Source organism: Dendrobium catenatum, unplaced genomic scaffold (assembly GCF_001605985.2).
Source record: "Dendrobium catenatum unplaced genomic scaffold, ASM160598v2 fragScaff_scaffold_621, whole genome shotgun sequence".
In the NCBI taxonomy this organism is placed as follows: domain Eukaryota; kingdom Viridiplantae; phylum Streptophyta; class Magnoliopsida; order Asparagales; family Orchidaceae; genus Dendrobium; species Dendrobium catenatum.
In genome coordinates this window covers 19,854,085-19,874,288 of record NW_021319083.1, presented here as the reverse complement: position 1 = coordinate 19,874,288, position 20,204 = coordinate 19,854,085, and the positions used below count along the sequence as shown (strand labels likewise).

Here is a 20,204-nt window from a genome sequence, read left to right as displayed (position 1 = left end):
CATTTAATAAATTACTCCTTAATTTAATTCACCATATAACTACAAACTAATGACAAGTGGATTCACTTCAAAAACATATGACTAAAATATTTGTTCAAAAATTAAAAAAAAAATTAATATAAAATTAATTATCTTCAAAAATATAATATTTTATACTCTCTTGTATATTCTGTCAACATCTATAATGTTATGTCAAAGGCTCTTCCTATTCTGAACAAATATTCTATCCTAATATTATATTATTTTCCCCCTAAACATCTCTTATCTCTATTATTCAACAGGCAAGCCTGATGAAATCACACAAACCTTCTCAACCTTTAGGTTCTCATAAGAATTCATCAGAGCTCTATTTACTACTCTTAAAAAACAAACAAACTTTGCAGATCAGGACAACTATTAAATTGCAGAAAAATATTCCTTACTTGAGCTTAGGGTCAGGCTTCATGGACTTCTCCCCAGGCTTCCATCCAGCAGGCGATTCATTCTGGTTCTCTTGCACATATTGCAGCTGCCTGGAAGTATTCAGGAGGAAACAAATTATTATATTCAGTCAAAAAGTAAGTTAAGGCCAATCGTGAAGTCCTGAGGATTGTCTGGTTGCCTAGATTTAGCTAAAATTTAGCAGAAACTTAAGCCTAAAATGTTGGGAAAAAAAGTGTTTGGAGCAAAAAAATCACTATTTCCACTTCAAGCTTATTTTCCTCTCATTTTTAGGCGTCTTCGGCGGGGGAGGAGGATTTAAGAGATTTACACTTTACTCATTGTGGTTTTTTCTTCTTGTTCATTTAACCCTTAATCTTCGAAAACGGTCCATCATATATGTTATTAGGATTGAACCAAAGTTAACATCTATTGTTCAAACAATTTCAAAATTACGTCTTTTGACATAAATTTGGTCGAGATGAGTTTTTTATGAATCATTTGTTTAATGACGAATTAATTGAAAATATTCTTACTCAAATATTCTACCCAAGTTTAATTCTTCATTTTGAACTATTTGCTCAATTTTAAATTCATGATACCTGAAGTGTCCTCATTAGGTTTACATCAAACACTGCGACCAATGGCCAAGTTATTAATTTGGTTGAGTTGCTGAATCAACTCCCTCTGTAATGATGAACATCCCCGCCAAAGCAATGCCCTGCCCAATATTACACCCATTCAGACATTCATATGAGGCCAACTGTTATGAGAAACAGTTCTTTTGAGCATATAGACAAAAAAAATAGAATTGTCGATATCTTATATCATTGATTAAGGCTTTATCTTGGACGACTTTCTTATTGTTTCTTGGAAACGACTTCTCACTGTTATAGTAAAAAATTTGTACAAACGAAGCCTAAATTGGAATGAGATTAAGTAGAATATAACAATTTGTAGTAATATTAAGCTATGCTTGTTATTTAACTCAAATACAATCTCAACACAAACCTTTGTTGTAAATCTACCATTAGCCAAAGAACAATAATTCGGAGGCATATGCTTAAAGAATACTGAGATCTAACTTGCCTTGTAACTTGTGTTGCCTTTAAGTATTTTTTCCCATTCCCAATTTTTCTTCACTCTCTATTATTCATTTCTTTTTATATTTGCTAACTATACGACGCCCAAATAGAATAAAGCCAGCTCTTATTTATCCCTTCCTATTTTAACTCCTGGGAAAATGGAAATGTAAGTGAATTGTTGGTTCTCTAATGCTTTCCTGCCTACCATATCGTGTTTTTTTTTTTTTTCTTATTCCCTAAATTGTTTGCTTGATAATTTTTTCTTAGTTATTCAAATTTGTCATCAACACTTCCGGTTCATTTTTTTTTAAATAGCTATACTTCAACTTTTCATACATTAAACATAAATTAAAAAAAAGATAATACAAGAATCACTTTTCACACAAATCTCAGGTAATATTTGAATTCAAAAATTTTCAAAACTAAATTCAATAGTATCTTAATTTTGATTTCAACAAACTTATAGTAAATATAACATCTCAATGAGATTGAACCCATCGATATACAAAATGATCAATATTGAGTATAATGAATCGAATCAAACACTCCGAGTGCAAATTTTTGAAGATTGACTAAATGACCAGATAATTTCCCAAATCAATGATGCTTGCAGTCAAATTAAGGCACTTGGAGAGACCAATCCAACAGCCCATGATCATTTCGATTCTACATTCATTAAGATACTCAAATGTGAAAAAATAATCTATTGAATAGAATCATATGCATGAACCATACCAAATTGAGTTTTTTTGATTCTTGTCATATTTACCAAAATATTGGCTAAAACAATTATAAATAACGCACTTCTTCTATGTGAGAAGATTATGAAAAGCTAAGAGAGCTTAAAGAACTATATTAACATTTCCAGCGAATCCACATACCACACGACCCAATCAATCAAACGCCACCGACCGTTTGACAACTGACGTGCAATCCAAGCAAAAAAAGCAGGGAGATCAATATGTATAGAAAAAAACAAACTATATCTTTTGGATGATCCATAATTTCCTTTATACATTAGGGAGGCTGCTAAAATTCAATAGTTTTCCAACCTTATCGACAAGCTCAACCTTGCAAACTTTCTGAAGATTAATTATATAAAAGAGCATTTATATCCATTATCTTAAAGTATATTCCTCCATCAGAAGATGAATATGCAGTTTAAGGAAGTTCAATTCAAAGATATATTCGGTGACACTTGATAAAGGCAAAAGCAGGGTCGGAACCAGCTTTTAAATTTTGAGGGGGGAAAATATAACACAAAAATATATTATATTATCTATTATATTACGAAGAGTTTTTTTTTAATTAAGTAAGAAAATAAAAAAAATGTGTAAATTAAAATGTCATGAAAAGCATCGAAAGAGAATATTTAGAACTAAATTGTGAAAAAAAAATATATAGATATTTTTAGGCGCAAGTTAAGGGACAAGAAAAGTTTTTTAAGGAGGGGCAAAAATTTTTTTAGAGGGCCAAAAAAAATTTTACTCTCTTTTTTTTTTTTTTTAATTTTACTCCTATAAAAAAAAATTTTTTGAGGGGGAGCAATTGGCCCCCTAAGAACTATCTGGTTCCGCCCCAGAGGCAAAGCACCACTCAGAAAATTATAGATAGGGTTCTATTGGCCATAAAAAAGCCAATATGCATTAGAATTTATTCAAAAATACATAATTGCCAGATGCATTCTAATCTCACTCATTTCCAATCAATAGAAACTTTTTCTCCTTCAAGCCTTGGCATTCATTCAAGTGGCGGTGAGATTGATTTTTATGGGACACTTATTCTCATAGGTTACTGGAAATAAAAAATTCAATTGTTTTGCGGTGTTGATAGATGCGAAAGGGAGAATGGAATGAGAGCGCTTTAGTCTAACCCAGCCAACCAGCAGGGTTGAATTAGCCCTTGGGTTGGGCAAAACTCTTAGCAGAACTAAGGGAATTCGCCTTTCGTCCTGATAGGAAATACTGAAATCAATTATTTTCCTATCACCTTTACAGCAAATCCATGAAATACTGCTGTCCGGAGCAGGAGCACCAAATACCAAAAGACACTATACAACACTCGGAGAACAGTGAAAATAGTGGAAAAACTGTAGAAAATTGAGAAAATCATTAGGAAAAACTTGTTTTATAGTAGATGCAAGGAAATAGCCAAAGATCAAATTGATCCTCATTCGAGAGGAGGATCGATCTTTCCCAAATCTCTAGATGCCGCTAGAGCCTAAAGAAACATAAACTAAGAATCTCAAATTTCAGCCAAATTCAAGATGCCCAAACCCTAGCAAAATCAACTAACCTTATAATGCATACAAATCAAAAGGAATTCCTAAACAGTCACTACATTCAATTTCTCTCTAAAACCCCCAAAAATCCTTCCTAAAAATGCTCCGTGTTGAGCTGGTCGGCCCGCCCGATCTCCGCAGGAGCGGAGTTCACGCAACGTTTTTGGTCTGAGCCGGCCCGTGCGGAACAGGCTGGACTGGTCCAGTGGACCGGGTTCTAACAATATCCCCTCCCAAAATCCACCTTGTCCTCAAGGTTGGAATATTGCTCGTGTTCCGGTGCAGAGGGGGCCATCCTTGAGGGTGACTGAAAATCCTTACTGTATTGTAGAACCAAAGGGATGCAAGAAAGATAACTTCCCCTCCCTCTTCGAATCGATTGCATCCAGTCTGTAGCAGTCCCACCAAATAATCTTCCCCCACCTCTTATACGTCTCTTAACCATGGTTCTTCGGTTGATGTGATGGCTTTGGATAGCCCGCATCTCCCCTGATGCCACATTTCTCCCATCACCATTTAATTCCATCGTGGACTCCCCAATGTCCCTTGGTTTCCCCAAGGTTTGCAACCACTTCATCCCAGGGATGACCATCAGTGCTTCCTAACTCTAGTGGAAGAAGTCTCTCTTACTTTGAATCCCTTAGATGGTCAACACCACCCTAACCTTACAGATTCCCTGCCTTTCTCCACCTTCCCTCGTACCCATCATTCACCCCATAACGACCGGTGTCCACCAATTTCATTCCAGTCGGTGACAACCTGAGTGGAAAATAAAATTGTGGGTAGCCCCACTATCAATTAGTACAACCACCTCACGATTCAGTTATCTCTCCTTTCACTTTCATAGTGGACTCGAAGTGAATCCCACCACTGAGTTCAGAGAGACTTCTGCTACATCCAAGTGCAACTTCTCCTCCTCCCAGATCTGCTCCCACCTCCCTCCTCGTCTCCTGTCTTCACAGACAAGGAGAACCTTGAGGAGTTCGTCCTGCACCGATGTCCTGGTGTGCTACTTCTCATCGCCAGCGGAAACACAAACCCCTATAGGCCCTCTTCTCCTTGCATCTCTTTCTCTGGTCAGCCGTTTGAAGTTTCCGCACTTTCCACCTCCCTCTGTCTTCTCCCTGACGGCTCTCCCGACCTCCCTCTATTGGAGGACCTTTTGCGTGCTAGGTGGGTGGTCGTCATCCTGTAAGTCCCACCTGTGCTGCTACTCCGAGCTCCCCTCTTCCAGATTCTTCTGATTCCCCACCGGTTGGGCCAAACTTCATGGCCTCCCCAAATCACGGGGCATCAGAACCTTCACTGCCGCCCCGGATTTTCTCCGCCTTCAAACCCCTTCTATGGAAATCCCCTCCAAAATTGTGTCGGAGAGTCGCTCCACCCTGCTGGCCAGCGTGCTCGGAAATCGTTCCCGGCTAGGTTGCTTACTGTCCTCCTGTGGTAGAGCAAAGAACTGCTCATAGAAATCTCCTCCCGAATCGGTTGAAACGTTCATATGATGACTTCCTGAATCTCTCCAGTTGCTGATAGGGCCTCCTCTGATCTTTCCACTGATACCACGACAGGGCCTTTCCTTCCAAGCACAGCCTGCTGCCGATCAGCCTCTCCTCTTTCCGTCAGCCCATTGACGGAGAAGTATCGCTCCAACCTTGTAATCCACCCATACGCATCTTCTCCTTCGAAGATGGGCATCTTCAGCTATCCTCACCTTCTGGTCGTCTCCATTGCCCTGTTTCCTCCCCATAGTTTACCCCTTCCCCAAGTGTGGTCCTCCCACGTTTCCCTTTCTTCCTTGTCCTGCCATAGCCCATACCCTTTCGAAATCCCCATTCTTTTCTTCAAAATCAGCCCCTCGACGCTGAATTCCTCTATGTTTTCCGCCAAAATCAGCACCACGGCGGCCATAGTACCCTTCTGCGCTCCCCATAACCCCTCCTCTCTCTTCCCTCTGACAGGCTCCAGATGGGATCTTCTTCCTTCACCTCATGATCTCAACCTATTCCTCCTCCATACGATTTCAGAATTCGTATTTTTCTTCTTCCTCCCCCCTTTTTGCCACGGAAGCCGCCGTTTGATTTGCATTTCTAACACTTTTTTCAATCATCTCCCGGATTATCGGCAAACTTGCCCTCCATGGAGAAATCCTTTCTTCCACCGTCATTTGATCTGATTCATCTCTCCTTCAATTCTTTCCTCCAAGGCATCACTTCTTTTGCCGCCATTACATCCGAACTTTGTAGAATCAAAAATCTGGATTTCGACAACAAAAACAGCAACTTTCACTTTTTTCGGACAAAAACGCCACTGAAATTTGCCCAAAAACAGCCCCCACAAAAGTCCCTAAGACTTGCTCTGATACCAATTTTATAGGAAATACTTTTGAAATCAAGTATTTCCTATTCACCTTTACGCAAATCTCCACGAAATTACTGCTGTCCGAGCAGGGAACAGTGAAAACATTGGAAAAAACTGAGAAAACTGAAAGAGAAAATCGTAGGGAAAAACTTGTATTTTACTAGTAGATGCAAGGAAATTAGCAAAGATACAATACTGATCCTCAATTCGAGAGCGAGGATCGCATCTCTCCAAATCTCTAGCGCCGCTTTAGAGCCAAAGAAACCTAAATCTAAGAGATCTCAAATTTCAGCTTCAAGATGCCCAAAACCCATAGCAAAAAATCAACTATTTAATGCATACAAATCAAAAGAATTCCCTAAACGTCCCTACATTCAAATTTCTCTTCTAAAACCCCCAAAAATCCTTCCTAAACACCCGTTTGAGGCTCCCGTCGGCCCCCCGACTCCGGCAGGAGGGCGGAGACACGGCACGTTTCGCGTTGAGCCGGTCCGTGCGGCACCGGTCTGGACCGGTCCAGTGACCGGTCTAACAGTCTCCTCCCCTTTGTGGCGCCAAACACAGCTATAGATCATATGAAATGAGGGATTTAAGGAGAGGTTGTTTAGCGGAGTTTTAATTAGAATTGAATGAAAGAATTCTAATATTGAATTGAAATAGAAGAGGAAAATTAATTAAGACAATAATGAAATAATTGTTGTTTTAATTCCAATTGCAGTATCAAAATAGAGAGGAATACAAGATTAAGGTTAGTAAAGTTGTTTGGAGGAAAATAGGAAGAGCTTATTAAGGCTAGTTATCTTATTATAGGGCTATGGGTGTTTTTGTTTGTTTGTTGTGTTTTCTGTCTTGGGTTTCCTAAGTGGAACATATTATCAAAAACATAAGAAATCAAATTAAAATTTTCAGCTGATCAAATTATGTATCCAAATAAAAAAATACAAGGGTAAGCACATATATACATCATCAAAAGTTTAGAATCTAGAATAACTTTTCCTATATTGTTATAGTAATGCATCCCGATCAAAAAAGGCCCCAAAGTGCAAAAAAAGGGGGATTTAAAAAAAAAAAAAAAAAAGGCCCCAACATATTGGGGGTTTTTGGGGTGAGAACTACGATTTGTGTTATAAAAAAAGAAAAAAAAAAACGGTTAGTAGGTTATACTAACTTTGTGTTTGTCATCATAGATTTTACAATTAGGAATATAATATTTTCTTAAAACTCTAACATTTCTTCTTATTCCTATATAAATTGGAAGAACATGAAAATGTATAAATTAAGATATGTAAGTGAATTTAATTTCATCAATAATATGCACCTCTATTGAAACCTATCTTACAATTATTATGTTGCATTAATATAGCTGCGCATGCACTTAGAGTACATTGCAATAAACTAACAGAAAAAGATGAGGGGAACGGTGCTATATTGCATTTAAATGAAGCAACAATTCATTAATCTCTTTATCGGTTTTGCTGGACTATATGTTGTAGGTCCACAGAAAGGAGAAATTGTTATAACAACACTCAGATCATAACAAAATGCAATAGAATTTAGAGAGAACCATACTCTGATCAGGAATCAATAACGCCAATTAGGAAAACGTAACTGTTTTAAGTCACATCGAGATATCAAGGTAATTTTATATTCCAAGACCTCCTGCGCTTCCTATCTGTGATCCAAGCAAGGGGGAGAACTACAAGCACAGAAGTTCATGGTCAGAGAGAGAAATGAGAAAAAAATGATGAGCACAAAGTTAATGGACATCAGAGAGGCGAAATGAGAAAAGTTGATGCCAAAATGGAAAACTACAAGATAAAGCAAACAGGACACAAAATGCTAGAAACACAAGCAGCACATTTCACAAATTTACCACAGCAAAACTGATGAGACATCAGATTCGACATGTTACCGTCGTTCATACGGAGATCGGAGACTACGACAGAGCCTTTACTTTTGATATATCTTGTATTTTATTTGTTCTTGCATTTTATGTTTCCCTAGTTTATCCCTGTGGTATTCGAGTCCGTTATTGTAGCCCGAGGCTTGTTCTATTATTATTTCTTTCATTTTGACCTATTTATAGGAGGCCTATCTGCATTGTTAGATGTTGTTTATGAATGAAAATTTCTCTACTTCTTACCATGATCTCTTGGTGAGTTCTTGAGAGGGAACAACCCTTAGTGGGTGAGAGCAATATCCGTCAATCTTGGTGGATTCCAAGGTTCCGGTTCATCGTCTTCCTTCACCCACATCCCCTAACCTCCCTCCCTTGCTCAAGACCCGCCCGGGGCCTCCGTCACTCCCATCGCCTCTTCTCCTCTTCTAAAACCACCCACCCATCCCCACCGGACTCCGCAGTTCGTCCGGCCGCCGGCCACCACCAGCTCCACCGCCGGCCCTCCACCTCAACCGACCGCCCCCGGAGCCCCCCCCTTGTATTCCCAAGCGCCAGCACACCCCTCTTTACCCGAAATTTGATATCAAATTCCTTGGCCATTAATCACTTCCTATATAAGTTTAAAGCAATTAGGAAATTATCAAATTGGATTTAAGATGAATTTGAAATTCGAATTCTTTCCTAATGCTAAAACTTCAATTTGGAAATCTCCCCTTTAAATTAAATTTGAAATTAAATTCGGATTTGATTTGAATTAGTTACTTAAACCTTGAGGCCCACCTATTTAAAACAAATCCCCTCCCTCCTCTCTCTATATGGCAGGCCCCTTCATGTGTCTTTCTCTCTCCAATTTTCATTAATTGCTCTCTATTAAGACTCCTAATTATCTCCCACCAATTCCTCCCTCCTTGATTTCTTTCAATGAGAGGTTTGAATTCAAAATTCAAAATTCTTTCCCTCCGAATTCACCAAATCTGAAATAATTCAGATTTCTTCTTAATTCTTCTCATCCCTAGCCTAGACCAAAGCCCCCCTCCCCTCTCCACCTCCTCCCATCCCGAGAGCTCACCCAACCCCCTCCTCCTCTTAACCAAGTATCCTAAGTGGCGGCTCCTCCATTGTTACTCCATGTTACATATCAATTCCGCTCATTAATTCATGAATGGCGGATCCGGAAGTTGATCACGACCTATTTCTCAATTCTCGCGGGAGATCAAACGTCATCCGGTCACCATTCTTTGACCTCGGATTAGAGCGACACGAGAACACCGTCAAGGAATACTTGACCGTATCCTTCCTCACTTTGCGGAAATCTTCGAAGAGAAACGACTTATTGAAGAGTGGAAGATCACCGGACAGACTACCCGCACCTCCAACTCCGGCTCCTTCCTCGGCGACTAGCCCCCTTGGCATCACGTGTCTACTAGTGGCATCCCTAAGTTTGTTTGCAATCCTCCTCTGCTAAACACGAGGGATATCAAGAGTGTAAGTGAGGGATCCGAGGTAAATGATCTAGATCTTAAACTGTGGATTGTGTTATTGGCCATTTGCTCTACTTACTTATTTGTTGATGTAATTTTGCAAGTATTCGTTTATGTTATACTACGCCAAGTTCACAATTTATTAATCTTCATACAAGCAATTCTTGTTCGTCCTCATTGTATCACATTACTAGCAATATTATCTTCATGAATTAAACCAAGCATATTGCTTGCAGTGATTATCACATCATCAAAGAATCATCATACCATATATTCAAATGAAAATCAAATAGTAATCTCTTTAACAACATTCTATCATCTCTTCACTTTTCCAATATTTATAACAAGCTAAACTGATTGTTTTATATGATCTAGCTTGATTTGAGAGTGTAATCAAAGAAAGAAAAGTGCTAAATGCAAAAGGAGTACTAAATAAAAAAGATGATTTATGGTTGTAACATATCTTGATAATAGAGGACATTCTCCTCTTTATTTTCTTTCCCCTTTTTCTCTCTTTGTTAATATTCTAAATATATTTAATAATATATATATATATATATATATATATAAGTGGCTCTTGTATTCAATCAATATACATATGAAAAACCTTCTTTAAAAAAGTAATCATGGTTGATTTATTGCCACTTCTGATAATTCACGTCATATAAGATTGTTCTAATTTGATGCATGGATTATATATTCTATGAGATAACATGCATTGCAATCGTAGCCAGAGGGCGAACCAGCCCTAATTTCGAGGGGGAGGGGGGGGGGGGGGGGCTGGGGGGGGACTTATAAGGCATATATATAGGGGTTCCAAGGGGGCAACGCCTCTTAGCGGGGTTCGACCTGCCTGGTCAGGTCACGGGGTCAAGGGGCAGCGCCCTTGCGAGGGTTTATGGGGGCAGTGCTAGAAACAAATTTTGGTTTGAAGGATATTTTTGGAATTCAATGATGAATTCTCTTTACTATTTGTTGGGGGCAATTACTTAAAGACTATAATATTTTAAAATTTTAGGGGGCCAAAAAACCTTTATAATAAAGACTTAAAAATGAATGGAGATGATAAATTACCTAAAAAATCATATAAATAATTTTTTTAAATTTTTTGAGGGGGGCAATTGCCCCCCTGACACCAATGGGGTTCTGCCCTTGATCGTAGCACTTTCCAGCTAAAATCATGCTTTAAGCCTTGATAAAGCATTGCCGTTTTATGTTTTTAAATAGAGCTTCAATTTTCCTGATAAACTCCTCATCTGTTGTTTTTTTTTTTTCCTTAACATGCTCCACTAAAATAATGAGTTTTTTCATTGTTTTATTAGGCAAAAAAAAAAGTTCTTCTCGTTGACCATGACCATGATAGTTTTATTTGCCTGATATTGGTAACATGAATCATCAAGATAGTGACTGAAATCCCGTATGAATGATTAATGATTGGGGTTTCCTAACCTTCAGGTATTTAAAGGGCATCATCACATGTGATTTAGTTGAATAATATAGGAAATTCTTGAGACAAAATGGAAGACTGACTTTCAAACCATGCAAAATCTTGGCATCTTAATCTTCTAGTGATTTTCAATTGTTTTCATTTTTAACATCCATCATAATAAAAAGAATTTTTTCATTGCAATAGACCTTAGCATAAAGGGAAATATGTATAAAGAATTATTTTCGTTGTAATTAACACAAAAGGATGGTAAATTGAGAAAAAGGCAAGATAAGTTATAGAAGCAAGGAGCAATTGGACTAAAATAGAAAGGAAGTTAAACTTACTTTACTATCAACTGAAACTCCCAAGATTTCTGTGTTTAATTTTTCAAATTCAGGGTGACGATCACTGAAGGCAGTAATCTCTGAAAACAGGAAATTCCAGAATAAAGTTTATGCATTTGGTGCGAGTGCAGGTGCCAGGGTTAGTTAGATAGCTATGCAATAGAAGAGTTAGAATTTACCTGTGGGGCAAACAAATGTGAAATTTAGTGGGTAGAAAAAAAGAATAACATGTTTCTTGCCAATATAATCCGAAAGTTTGACCTACAAATGCAAATAACTAGAATTACTCATCTGATACTGAAGAAAAGCAGGAGTTGCTCTTCACAGACCTGCAATCGAGATTAAAGCAGAGAAATAACAGTGACAGTAAATAGCAGATAATCTCTTCATCATTCCTTGTCCATCCATTGTTTACTACAGTGCTCATATATAGACTATGTGAATACAAGTGTAGGGCTGATATGCCATATGGTTTGTTTGTTATAAATGGATGGTGATTAGCTGAGTTGTTTGTTGTTGTCAGAGAGTGTGGGTGTGATAGTGGAGAGGTGTGCTAATACTTCCCGCAAAGTGATGGGTCAGGTTGAACTGTCAATTTGGAGCGCAACTGCTGAAATCTTTTGGTGGACAGCAGCTTGGTGAAGATGTCCGCAAGTTGGTCCACAGAGCTGATTGGAGTGAGTCTGATATGCTTAGCTTGAATGTGATCCCGAATGAAATGATGATCAATTTCAATGTGTTTGGTCCGGGCATGAAGCAACAGATTGTTTGCAATGGATATAGCTGACATGTTGTCACAGTAGAGTGTGGTTGGTGTAGTCGTGGGAATGCTGAAGTCATTTAATAATCTGCGAAGCCAGATAATATCTGCAGTAGCGGCTGCAATAGGCCTGTACTCAGCCTTCGTCGAGGATCGAGCTATTGTATGTTGTTTCTTAACACTCCAGGAAATAAGTGTGGATCCTAGGAGCGAACAGTATCCAAATGTAGACCTTCTGGTGACTGGATCACTTGCCCAATCCGCATCAGACATGGACATGAGATGGAGTTTGTCAATGCATATAGGAAGACCAAAGTGAGAGGTTCCTTGAATATAACGTAACAGCCTTTTTAGTTGGTGAAAATGCGACTGTTGCGGAGCATGCATATGTTGGCATAGAACATTAACCGAGTAGGGTATGTCGGGTCTAGTGATGGTGAGGTATTGAAGGGATCTGATAAATTGTTTGTAGATTAGAGGATTGTTGAGGATGGGATCGGAGAAGGTATCTGTGGTGGGTATGGTAGAATTTGGATTGGAAATAGGTTTGCAGGAAGTGAGGCCAACTTGTTGAAGAATTGACTTGGCGTAGTGCGTTTGAGAAAGAAAGTAGGAGCTGGTGGTAGTTTGAATTTGAATACCTAGGAAGTTGTGGGCTGTTCCTAGGTATTTCATAGTAAATTGTTGACTGATTTGGTGAATAAGAGTTGAGACAGCTTATTGGTTATTACCGGATAAGATAATGTCGTCAACATAGATTAGAAGATAGATTTGGATGTCAGTTTTAGAGAAGGTGAAGAGAGATTGATCCGATTGACTATGGTGGAAACCTTGAGAGAGGAGATATGTGGAGATTTTATGGAACTTGGAGCTTGCTTGAGGCCATAGATGAACTTTTTTTAGAAGACAAACATGAGTAGGATGGAGATTGTCCTCAAAACCTCGAGGCTGAGTTTGTGAGACATGTAGACTGTTTCATGTAAATCACCATGGAGAAATGCATTAGCGACATCCATTTGATGTACTGACCATTTGTGATGGAGAGTTATAAGGAGAAAGACTCGAATAGTCGGCATTTTGGCTACCAGACTAAAAGTGTCATTGTAGTCAAGGTCATGTTCTTGATGATGCCTTGGGCCACAAGACGTGCTTTGTGACGAGCAATATTTCCATTCGAGTGGTATTTGGTGCGATATGTCCAACGACAGCCAAGAACATTGGCATTGGGAGGAGAAGGTACAATTGTCCAGGTCCCTTGTTGTTGAAGAGCTAGAAACTCAAGGGCCATGGCTTCACGCCAGTGTGGAGATTTAACAGCTTCCGAATAGGTACTTGGATCGGAATGAGGGGCGTGAGTATTGAGTTGTATCTTATGGAGAAGGTTAAGTAATGTACGTGGTTTTAGAGAGCCCGTTTTGAAACGTGTAATCATGAGGTGAGGTATCGGAGCATTGGAAGTGGTGGGGAGGTTTGTGGTAGTGGGAGAAGGGGAGGGTTGTGGCTGGGAAGAGGTAGAGTTTGTAGAGCTGGTTGTAGATAGAGTTTGGACATTTGGGATTATAGTGGGAGGTTGGTGGGGTAGAGTGGATGTTGGGATAAGAAGTGACAGGTTAGCTGTTGAGGAAGGAGGTGTGGACTGAGTGGGTAACGAGTGTAGTGGTATAGAGAGGGGGAATGAATCTTCGTCAAAAATAACATGCCTTGTTATAATAATTTTGTTGGTGGATAGATTGAGGCATTTGTAGCATTTGTAGGATTCATAGTAGCCTAGGAAAAGACATTGTGGAGCTCGGGGGGCAAGCTTGTGGCCCTGAGAATGTGGTAATCAGGGATAACAAGCACACCCAAATGTTTTGAGGTGTGAGTAGGTTGATTTTTGGCTATATAGGAGCTGAAATGGTGATTTGTTTTGTAGAGTTACTGAAGGTATTCTGTTGATGAGATGGACGGCCGTGAGGGCTGCATCAGGCCAGAAATGATATGGAAGATTTGTTGTATATAATAATGTTCTGGTCGTTTTAATGATATGTTTGTTTTTGCATTCTGTTGTCCCATTTTGCTCTGGGGTATAGGGGACATGATATTTGTTGGTGTATGCCACTATGTTGGAGAAATGACAGGAGTTTAGAATTTAGGAATTAGGATCCCCCATCTGTTTGTAGGCATTTGATTTTATGAGAGAGTTGATTTTCAATGAACGTTTTGAATTGAATTATTATTTGAGTGACTTCAGATTTGGCACGCATCATAAAAATCCAGGTAAAACAAGAGAAGTCATCAATGATAATAAGGTAGTATTTATAGCCTTGAGTAGAAAGAGTTGGGGATGGACACCATACATTTAAGTGAAATAGAGCTAAAGGAAATAAAGCAGACTTGGTGGAATTGGGAAAAGCTAACTTATGGCTTTTAGAAGCCTTACAAACAGAACAGAAATTGATAGAGGGAGGAATAGCAAGTTCTCTTTTTTCATTAGAGATAACTGCTAGCACTTGACTATGTGGATGACCAAGGCGGTTGTGCCACCGAATTGAGGAGGATGTGGTGGCCGAGAGTGCTGATAGAGACTGAGCCGCAGACAGAAGTTTAATTGTGTACAGACCATTGCGACATGATCCCTATAGGAGGATTGTTTGAGTCTTCAAATCCTTAATGGAAAAGCCAAATGAAGAAAAGACAACATAAACATTGTTGTCATGAGTGAGGTTAGAAATAGATAACATGATATGAGAAAGTGTGGGAACGTGATAGATTTGAGGAAGAGATAACTTACAAGTTGGAGTTGGGAGAAGACCTAGTCTGGAGTGAGCTATGGGAAGGTTTTGTCCATTGCCAACAGTGATGTTGTCCACACCTTGATATGAATTTGGCTATGCGATGTTGTCCAAGGAATTCGTGAGATGCGAAGTTGCTCCAGAATCAATATACCAGTCCTGAGAGGATATTATCAAGTCTGCTATGAGAGCTTTGGAGGGATTTTGCGATATAGTGGGAGTGTAGTTCACATTTAGGCGATGCCAGCATTGAGGTGCAGCGTGACCTCGTTTGGCACATATTTGACATATAATTATAGAGGATGAGTTGGAGCGATCGCCTGTGTTGGTATTGTTTGTAAATCTGCCTCTGCCGCTACGTCCACAACCGCAAGAAGTATATAGTGCCATACTTGGATCGGCTAAATGAGGATCTCTATTTGATTCAACAGCAAGATTGATCTCCTCAGCGAGAAGATATGAATAGAGCTCATCCAACATAACGGGGCTTCGTTTGGTTCTAATCGAGGTCTTGAATGCTTGATAAGCCGGTGGCAGCCCATTAAGTATATAAAGGATACTGTCTTCGGAGTCGACGTTCGAACCAGGTGCGACAATGTTGTCTACTAGGGTATTGATTGCCGTAAGATATTGTGCCATTGTGAGATTGCGCATAGAAATATTGTGTAGCTCGTTTTTCAGTTGTATTACCCTGGATCTGTTGGATTCCTAGAGTCTTTGTTCAAGGGTATGCCAGATGTCGGAGCAACAGTCTAGATGAAGAACATACGGTAAGATCGAGGGTGATATGGTTGAGCATATAGCAGCTGCTAGATTCTGATCTATGAGTAGCCATTGAGTGTAGGCCGGATTGAACGTTGTGGTGCCATCAGATTGTTGAAGAAGCTTATGAGGGTGGGACTCAGAGCTATCGAGATGATTGTCGAAGCCATTTGCTCGGAGTAGTTTGAGTATTTGCAACCTCCACAGGGTAATTATCATTAGAGAGAGAGGCAAGTATTATGGTTTTGATGTTAGAGAGAACAAGTTTAAGGGAGGAGGGTATAGGTAGCGGATCTGCAAATGTAGTAGCCGAATAATCGGTTGTTTGCGAAGAAGACGATTGCGCCATTCTCACTGTTGCTGGGAGAAAAGTTCTCTCAGCCCTGCTCTGATACCATGAAGAAATGCAGGAGTTGCTCTTCTACAGACCTGCAATCGAGATTAAAGCAGAGAAATAATAGTGACAGTAAATAGCAGATAATCTCTTCATCATTCCTTGTCCATCCATTGTTTACTACAGTGCTCATATATAGACTATGTGAATATACGTGTAGGGCTGATATGCCATATGATTTGTTATAAATGGATGGTGATTAGGTGAGGTGTTTGTTGTTGTAAGAGAGTGTGGGTGTGATAGTGGAGAGGTGTGCTAATAGATACCAAGCATTTTTTATACTTTATAACTACGCATACCCCTCCATATATAAAGATTAAAATACATAGCCTTTTTCCTGTTTATGACAAAATATAGATGGATGAATGATTATGAACAATGAATCAACAAATGATAAAATCTATGCAAAACCTTTATTAAAAATCAAAGATGGTACTTCAATTCTGACGGGGTTGTATCTTCTGGCAAAGGCGGACAAAATTTTTGGCCACATAATTATTGATGGCATTCATAAAAGTTTTATGTAGATATGGAGACTTCTTCATTTATTTTAGGATTTTAATTGTTGATCGGGTGTGAAACTTGTAGAATTTCGGGAGTGTTAATTTATGGTTTTTAAATTTTATCATTTTATTAGGATTATACTAATTAATGTCATTAAGTTTCTTAGATATTTTTTTCATGGTTTGTTAGCAATGTTTTAGCAAATCATTAACAATTTATTATCAGTTCATAAGTAACTTTTTAGTTGTTTATAAGTCGTTGCTACCTGCTAGTAGATTATTATTTCTTCTATCCATAGATATGAGATTCTTAACCATGTAAGATAGTTGATGGCATTCATAGAACTTTGATTGTACACATGGAGATTTCTTCATCTATCTCCGAATGTTGATCCTTGATCAAGTGAGATTTCTTCATCTATTTTGCCTACGTTCTATGAGAGATCTAATCATATAGTATTTTCATATTAGATAAACAATAAAAAAGAATTCTTTGAAAGATATAATATGCCTCGCTCCAAAGAGTTAAGTTTGCTAGAACAAACTTAATAAAATTACGTACTTTATACCATTTAAAGTATAATATTTTAGCTGGATTTTTTTAGTTTATCTTTAACTACACAATCTGACTACAATTTGTTAGTGTTTGCTAGCAGGTTGTTAGCAATTGGGCAGCAATTTATTTGTCCTCTATTAGCAGTTTGTAATTTCTCTCATATATAAAGACGAAAGTTATATAAGCATATTAAGATAGTTAATGGCACGAAAAAAAAATCCTCTTCATCTATTCCAAATTTTAATTTTACTTTCTTTTAGTGAATTTTTACCTTTTCTTCCGCTCTTTTCTTCTTTGATGCTTTTCTTTAGTGGTTTGAAATAAATATTATATTTGACTATACTTGCTAAATCTAAAATTTTGTCAATCGCATTAAGTTCAGCTTGTACATGGCTTTCATTTCGCATAAGATAAGAGAAATTTTGTTTGAATTGATTTCTATTATTTTTATTGTTATTATTGTATCAAAAGTAATCAAAAGCTGTTTTAGCTTAATAGATTTTATCCTATGAATATTTTATATTTGTTACATGGTTTCAGCATCGCGAGCTTGATCAATATTAGAGGCCATGTATCTAAGAAATCCTGTATCAAATGGATGGATCTTAGTTCAAGATTTGAATTCACGCATCTGTTAGACAGAAAGTTGATGAAAATGAGTTCCTATGTATGAAGCTCTCCTTCATAAATGTGAAAAGCAAATTCCATTTCTAAGATCTTGCAAGTCATCTTCACTTTTGTGTTTGCATATAACAGTAAAATGATAATAAAAAGCAAATGGAAAATTAGTTAAATAGAGATTACTTGCACAAATTAAAGAGGATTAGAACCATTATTCTAATATATTAAGTTAACTAGTTCTACATAAATAAAACAAGGAATAAGAAGCATAAATAAGTTAGCATCAATGATTAAATATCGAATGACCTGGTAGGGAAATAGTTATTAATTAATAATTAGGATAATAAATTTGTCTACTTAGTCTAGAGTTATCAATTAATAGATTAATCGGGATAAAAATTTAGGCTAATAAGTTATTAAGTAATAACTAGGAGAATAAATAATATGGCATACATTAGTTAATTTAAAACTCATTATTCGTATCAAGTAATAATCACTATTAAGGATATTATATCATATGATTTAGGCTGATTAGCCATTAATTAATGAATGAGACAGCCAAATAAGTCTAATTAGTTATAGAATTATTAAATGGCATACTTCTTAGTTCTAACAAAAATTAATTAAACTAATTATCAAAGTACATTTAATTTATAAAAGAATATAAAGCTATCTTCTTAATTGGGCCAATATTATGTTAATTATTGTTAAATATTAATTAAACCAAGCTTCTGTAGAATTTATAATACCCAAAACAAACGCATGACTTGAGTTCGGAAAGGTGGTGAGTTAAACACAAACAGAAGCCACTTACTCAATTCAATGAATCTCACCTATAACAGCATTTGAAAGAATGGCAATATCGACAACGATTGTAGCTCTCATTAGCAATGCTTTGAATAAAATATAATACGAGGAGAAATCATGAGGACAAGAGAATTACGCATCCATAGTCCCTATACCTGAACAAATTCCTGATCAAAAACTGCCTCCGCCTCAAAATCAGGTGCAGGATTTCCAACCAATGGCAGCTTTTCCTACGGAAATTATATATAGAATCCAAATCAAACTATAACCTTAAAGAATAAAAGAAACTGTGGTAGGTGAAAAAAAAAACAAATAAATACAACAAATGAGAAGTTTAACTTTCTAAACTAGAGTAGAAAATGCATAGAAGTAGGATTTTGGTTGGTGGTTTTTAAAATGAATGCATTTTAGATATACAAACTAATTGAAATATGTGTGCTTTTAAATGGATGGGCTGTTTGATTGCATGCAAATCATCAAATGTATTCTTCTTCTTCTTCTTTTCTCTTTTTTTTTGTTATGATGCATTTTATAATGATGAGTGGGGGTAGGGTGCGGTGGCGGTGAGCAACGGTGGGCAACAATAAGCGGCGAGCGGTGATGGCTATGGTGATGAGAAAGCAAGCTGGAGGTGGGCGATGGTGCCATGCAGTTGCTACGACTATGGCGGCAAAGATGGGAGGCTATGATGGCAAGAGGCATCACAGAGTGAAGAGTAGGCTGTATTGGCGATGACTGACAAATAGGTGCCTTAAATGATAATAAAGTTTGTAAGTAATAAAAAATGCCAAAATAAAAATACTTCTGTAAATCAATTTGTTATGGGGCGGCATCTTAATATGTGCATTATGTTTCTTCATTGCAACAAAAATGTCGATCGACCATGGAATCGATGATAAAATATGCTATCAATCTCAACATATGCTATCAATATGTTTGCAAGAAAATCATCTTAAATCTTCTTTCGTTGCCTTGTTTTAACAATCTTCATTGCTGAAAACTATACATTTAGTTCTTGTTGAAACAATTTGACTTAAGACTACATAATCAATCAAATAAGCATGAATATTAAAGTTTATAGAGAAATTCTATAAAAATTGATTATGTTGATCTTCAATTTCAAAAGTTGCATCTCAAATTTCAAGTGAAGCTATTATTGATGTATGAGCCCATTAGGAAAAAATTTGCAAGGTTACCCGTATCTTCAATCTTAAATGAATGGCATCTATCTTGAGGACTGATGGGAGCTCTTTGCATACACTAATAAATAAGTTGAAAGTGTAATTCATGCAAAGTAGATAATACACAGGTGTATGTGCCGATCAAGTAATAAAGTGTTGAGTATGATGTCAATCCCATGAGGAAAATAAACTATCCTATCTTCGTCCAAATACTCTTTAATTGAGTTATGGAATTTATCCTACCAAATCCAATTGAAAATTATTTCGTAAATTTTAACCACCGCAGATGTAAAGTGAAATATTCAGAAAATTTAAAGCGTTCTGAACTTATGATGGTGATAAATGTAATGTTTTTTTTCTAATTTGACTCTTCTAATGTTTGTTGTGAATAAGAACATATACACTCTTATATCTATGTCGAGCTTATAAGAGTTTAAAGTAAAATTTTCACCCTAAAACAATTGTTACATATCCATATATCCCAAAATCATAACTATCTTATGTCTAGGCATGGTTGTTTTATGTTGCAAGACAACTAATTGTTCCAT

At 37.4% G+C, this 20,204-nt stretch overlaps 1 protein-coding gene across 1 annotated transcript in view; it reads right to left on the bottom strand.

Annotated features, from left to right (window-relative positions):
• The window catches only part of LOC110108697 (2-Cys peroxiredoxin BAS1, chloroplastic), a 36,171-nt gene that overhangs the window by 11,802 nt on the left and 4,165 nt on the right, over positions 1–20,204 (bottom strand). The window contains exons 2-4 of the mRNA XM_020839453.2: positions 18,631–18,705; positions 11,478–11,559; positions 11,299–11,378 (exon numbers count right to left, since the gene is read on the bottom strand). Coding sequence (XP_020695112.1) covers positions 11,299–11,378; positions 11,478–11,559; positions 18,631–18,705 — 237 coding nt within the window. The remainder of the gene's footprint in view (positions 1–11,298; positions 11,379–11,477; positions 11,560–18,630; positions 18,706–20,204) is intronic.